The sequence below is a fragment of the Phacochoerus africanus genome, chromosome 1, assembly GCF_016906955.1.
Source record: "Phacochoerus africanus isolate WHEZ1 chromosome 1, ROS_Pafr_v1, whole genome shotgun sequence".
NCBI lineage: Eukaryota > Metazoa > Chordata > Mammalia > Artiodactyla > Suidae > Phacochoerus > Phacochoerus africanus.
In genome coordinates, this window is record NC_062544.1 from 281,137,659 (window position 1) to 281,143,658 (window position 6,000).

A 6,000-nucleotide genomic window follows, 5' to 3' on the forward strand; every position below is an offset into this window, starting at 1 on the left:
AGGGTTTGATCCCCGGCCTCACTCAGTGGGTTAAGGATCGGGTGTTGCCGTGAGCTGTGGTGTAGGTCACAAATGCGGCTTGGATCCCAAGTTTCTGTGGCTGTGGCCTAGGCCAGTGGCTACAGCTCCGATTTGCCCCCTAGCCTGGGAACTTCCATATGCCATATGGATGCAGTCCTAAAAAGCACAAAAAAAGAAAATTTCTTGAATTAGATTTTGAGACCACCTTCATTGAGTAAATACTTAATGATCTTTGCTAGCCACTGGTGATAAAGACACGGGTATTGCCTTCCTAGAGCTTACAGTGACACAGTAAATAAACAAAATGAACTAAATGACTAGAAATTCCAAGTACTATTACCTGAAAAGTCAGGATGTACTCGAGAATTGCTGTTTGTTGGGTGAGAATGTATTAATTCAAGCAGGCCCAGCTGATAACAGACAGGGTTCCAAAATGTGGTAACTTAGAGAATGTGAAGTTTCGTTTTTACAAGGTAGTCTGGAGTGGGCACTGAGGTTCAGTGGCTCTCTCCCACGGCTCGGGTTCCCACCATCTTGCGCCATCCCCATGGGCCTGGTTATCTGCTGTGTCCCGCAGGCAGAAGGACTTGGGAGGTGTCTGTGGGCCTGAGGTGGCTGTAACATAGCAACTTGCATTCACATTCAGTTGACTAAAATAGTAACACGGCTGTGTCTAAGTGCAGGGGAGGCTGGGGAGTGAGCGTAATGCAGTCATGTGGTCAGGAAGAAGAATATGGTTTTTGAGGACAACTAGTAGCCTCTGCGACAGGAGTCGGGACCATCTTAGCTAGACTGGTGTGGGAAGACTTTGGAACTGAAATGATAAGAAGCAAGTATCCACACAGAAATTAGAAATCGAGCCTTCTAAGCAGAAGGGAACAGTAAGTGCAGCTACTCGGAGGCATTTGAAAGATGTTGACCTGGTCAAGGTAGAGCAGAAGGAAGACCCAGTGTAGCGGGGACTCGGGTGGCTGGACTGAGCGGATTGTTTATGGATTCTTAACCCACTGCACCACAGCGGGAACTCCTGGATTTGTGTTTTAAAAAGACTGTTCTTGCTGCTCTTTGGAGAATGGCTTGGGGAAGGGGAAAGATGGGAGTTGAGGTAGGAGGCTGTGGAATTAGTCTAGGCAAGAGATGATGGTGGCCTAGGATAGAGTTATGGTGGTGGAGATAGAGAAAAGAGGCCGGATTTGAGTTCTGTTTTAGTAGTACTTGTGATTGTTTGGATGGAGGAGTGGTTGAACAGCTAGAGGGGTAGTGGTGCTTCTCTTAAAATAGGAAGGATGGAGAGAGAACGGGCTCGAGGGGGAGAGTAAAGAGTTCCTTTTGGACCTGTCAGATACTTACTCTCTGGCTCTTTCCAGAAAAAATTTGCTGAAACCTGGTATAAGTAATGCTTCCGAGGAAAGAAAGTGGCCAGTAAAATATATGCGCCTGTTCATGGGTATAACTTGCTAAAAGTTGCAGCTTTCATGGTAAAATCGTTTTCACTCTTGAACATATTTGGAAGTTTATGTTATAGAACTATCTAACACCTTAAAACTTCAAAACCCTCTTTCTGATCAATGCAAATGCTGGCATCGTAGCTGTTAACTGGAAAGTAAAGCTTGGAAACGGCACTCTGAATACCTTGTTTTAAAATCTGTTCTTACAGGTGCGTCAGCAATTTCCTGCTCCCCTTGCTTGGTCAGGCACTGATGCTCCTACACAAGTCACTGTTGAAACTCATCCCGTTCAAGAAACAACCTTTCATGTAGCCCCTCAACAGAATGCATTGCATCATCACCACGGAAACAGTTCCCATCACCACCACCACCACCACCACCATCACCACCACCACCATGGACAACAAGCCTTGGGTAACCGGACCAGGCCAAGGGTCTACAATTCTCCAACAAATAGCTCCTCTACCCAGGATTCTATGGAGGTTGGCCATAGTCACCACTCCATGACATCCCTGTCCTCCTCAACTACTTCCTCCTCGACATCTTCCTCCTCTACTGGTAATCAAGGCAACCAGGCCTACCAGAATCGCCCAGTGGCTGCTAATACCTTGGACTTTGGACAGAATGGAGCTATGGACGTTAACTTAACCGTCTACTCCAATCCCCGCCAAGAGACTGGCATAGCTGGACATCCGACATACCAATTTTCTGCTAATACAGGTCCTGCACATTACATGACTGAAGGACATCTGACAATGAGGCAAGGGGCCGATAGAGAAGAGTCCCCCATGACAGGAGTTTGTGTGCAACAGAGTCCTGTAGCTAGCTCGTGACTAAATTGAAACTTGAGTTTGTTTCTTGTGTGTTTTTATAGAAGTGGTGTTTTTTTCCAAAAAACAAAGTGCAAAGCTGCTTGAATCAGAAGGAGATTAACACACTGAACCGCTACAAGAGGGCAAAGCTGACTTTTTTTTTTTTTTTAACTTGAAAAGATTGCAAAGGGACAATGAAGTTTTTAAAAGAGCCATGTCCAAACCCATCTTCATGGATAGCTCAGAGGTGTCCTCTTTTTGCCTCCCCCATTTTAACTTGCCACATCCCAGTCATAGTGGGGTTTTTTGTCTTTCTATTCCACAGACGTTATTGTTCAGATGTTGGTCTTGATCATTTGCCAACTAGTTTTAAAATAAAAGGCACTGCACATAATTCGCATAAAGGGCCCCATGAGGGTGTTTCTTTCCCCTTTTTGTTTTTCCTTTTTCCCCCCCGTTTTTGTTTGGTTTGGTTTTGTTTTGGGTGGGGGGTGGGAAGTTTGGTTTTTGAGTCCTCTGAACACACTTGGGCGCGGAAATGCAGTACTGTAAGGAAGAGGGACCTCCCGCTCACACCGACATCACCTTCAGCTGTATGGAAGGGACGGCTGTATTGGAGTTTGTAAGGCACAGTAAGCATGCTACGTGGCGGGATCAGAACTCTCCTGTCTGAACCTACTGAGGAGCAAAGCAGCAATTACCTGGGATCCTGTGGGTCTCCCGTTGTCGAGGCCACAGTGAGATAGTGATGGAACGTGACTGGTCTCCTAACCAAGGTGCACTGAGAAGCAATCAACGGGTCAGTCATGGCCAGTCCTGGGGAGGTCTGAGTGGTGGTCTTTGGGATAACCTTTGGCCTTATGGATTTGGACTCGAAATTAGAAGAGCCTACCATTTCAGATGCAATCACTTTTGGACACGCTTTTGCAGACAGTCCTTAATGCTGAAAACACAGAGAATGGGTAATTCAAGAGGCCTTTCTTTTAAAATAGACTTTTGTGACCCACTAATTGTAAGGTATTGCAAGGTCACTTTGCGTGTGTCATAAAGTTGACTTCCTTATTGGTTGAAGGTCACAGAAGTAGTGGTTTGCTTTGATGGAAATAGCTACAGCTGTGTCCCTTCCTGCTTTTTACTTTTTCTTTTGCTTTTTCTCGGCACGTGGTATCTCCACCATTTCTTCTGCACAAAGATGTCTTCTGTTCATCCTGAACATTTTTAAAAAATGCAGAATTTTATGTGACTGCTTTTTTGCCTCACAATTATGCTGTGAATTTTACAAAAATTTATTTTCTTTTTTGATAATTTATTGTACCAAAGCTGTTTTTATAGCACATAGATGTCTGTAACCAATAATGTAGCAGTTCTGCACTTTGACACAAGGTGTAACTAGACCATTTTTAAATGTCAGTTGAAAATTATGGCTGTACTATTGCTTAAACAAAACTGGAACTGTTGTTGAATCCATAGCCAATACATTTACAGCAAATCTGTGTACTGAACATAATAGATTGACATCTAATTCAAGATGACAACATCTGTTACATTCTAAATGTGTTCAGGCTTCTGAAGGTAAAGGGACACTGGATCCAGAAGCTATGGAACCAGCAGTTGATTCTTGTATTCCTGATTAACCTACTTGTAGACTTGAAAGCAAGACCTTGATTGCACCACCAGGTCCAAAATACGAGCACGAGTGAAGCAGAACTCTCACGCATGACCTGAAGCGAACAGGCTGGTGTCTAACAGGTGCCTAGTTTTGAGATTATGCTGCCTTAATGTAACACAGTCTGGCAGTTGCTAAATTTGTGTTCCCATTTTTAAATTGACCAATTTTACGGTGTTATACATTTGAGCGGTTGAATTGGGAGAATGAAGATAAGGAATTTACCTGTCCAGGATCAAAGAAGCCTAGAAAAGAAGCAGTAATCTACCTCTGCCAATAACCCTGTTCAAAAGAAACTCCGCAGAACACCACATTACTTTTTATTGGTCAGTTCCCCGGGGCTGACTAGGTCAACTTTTTCCGAACAAAAGCAGGTTTTTATATGTCAACAGTGACAAAAGAAAGGCTTAACACTCTGTGAATGTGAATGGAAACTCGGGAATATCCGTTTTTATAAACCACAAAGTTTTTTGTTGTTAATCAGGAAATGCATGTTTATTTTGTAACCAAATGTCAGGCCTGTGGATGATTTTGAACTTCCTAGTTCATAAAGGTTTACAGTGAGCAAGAGGAGATCGTCCTGAGCCCAGCAATATCAGGAGGAATTCAGTAGTTGCTGCCGTTAGGAACATGAGGTGAAGATACAGGGGTCAGGCCATTTTTTTCTGTGCTGGTTGCCACATCTCAGCAAGCACCAAAAACGAAAGCAGTTTTTAAACCGCTATTTACATAAAGGAAATCATAAAATCCAATGCTTCTGCATACTGTGTTATGTTACAGTCCAGTTTTGTGTGCTTTACTACACGGTTTGGTTACAGGACTTCTGTGCATTGTAAACATAAACAGCATGGAAAAGGTTAAATACCTGTGTGCAGATTGTAAGATCTGGTCCGGACTTGCTGTGTATATTGTAACGTTAAATGAAAAAGACTCCCCTTTGTATTATAGTCATGCGGTCTTATGTATGATAAACAGTTGAATAATTTGTCCTCAGACTCTTTACTATGCTTTTTTAAAGTTAATTTAAGAAAAATGTAAACATAGTTAAAAAAAAAAGATCTTCCTATGCAATTAAGCTGGTCCAGGTAATGGTCTGGTAGGTATGCTCCGTGTAAGCTGAGCCAAGTGTGTAAAAAGCAACCTAGGGGTCACTTTGACATAGACATCCAGAAACCTTGGAAAGTAAAAATTGGAGGTTTGACAGATGATTTTGATTTTTAAAATTGCTTTTTTAACTGAATGGTTAGTATAGTCACCCTTTCTGGTTCAGACTGCGAATAGTTTGTAGTGTTTAGGACGGATGTGAGATTTAAGTGATTTTCCCTAGGTTTTGACCTGCTTGGAAGCCAGAAGAAATACAAGTGTTGTTCCTCTTCCCCAGATTGCGGTTTGGGGGCCCATGAAGGACTTTTCCTGTCCAGAGTCTAGAATTCCTGCCGTAGTGAGTTAATCCTGACCTAAAGCCTCCTCTTTTTTGGACTGGACCCGCATAAGTATATATGAAAGCGGCTTTCAGAGGGCAAAAAACTTTGGAAAACTGTGGAAGTCAACTGTGATTCCATAAAGTTACGCTTACCACACGTTTGAAAGAACTTCCTTTAGTGCTTTCCTTAGGGTACTGGGCACATTTCATTTTCTGTATAACATCAGACTCCAGAAAATCTAGGCTTATTTCTGGGTAGTAGTATTAGGACGACATGTGAAAAATTAAGGCTGCCGTCATTCTGGAAGGCTCACAAGGTAACTGTTGCGTTTGCCACCGCCCCCTCCTTTCCACCTCCTCTGTTGCTGAATGCATTCTTCTAAGTCATGATAAGGAAATACATGCAGCGATGAGGTAGTAAGTGCTAAATTCCTTCTGGGTCACTTCCCCAGCTTCCTTTTGGCCTGCCTGTACTTTGTTATCTCTCAGGATGCACGTTCAGGACTCAGTTTAACATCCATTTTTCAGTGGTGACCGAAAAATGTGTTAGATCAGACAGCGCATTCCAGATACGGAACTTGGTCCTCGTGCCATATATGAAAAAGGGTTGAGATCTTAAGATGAAGGTTG

At 43.0% G+C, this 6,000-nt stretch overlaps 1 protein-coding gene across 7 annotated transcripts in view; it reads left to right on the top strand.

Moving 5' to 3' along the window:
• Window positions 1-4,934, top strand: part of DYRK1A (dual specificity tyrosine phosphorylation regulated kinase 1A) — a 150,599-nt gene extending 145,665 nt beyond the window's left edge. For all 7 annotated transcript variants that reach the window (XM_047796483.1, XM_047796493.1, XM_047796531.1 and 4 more), the window contains one exon: window positions 1,679-4,934. In XM_047796483.1, the coding sequence (XP_047652439.1) occupies window positions 1,679-2,302 (624 nt within the window). In that variant the 3' untranslated portion in view covers window positions 2,303-4,934. The remainder of the gene's footprint in view (window positions 1-1,678) is intronic.
• Window positions 4,935-6,000: the final 1,066 nt, after the last annotated feature.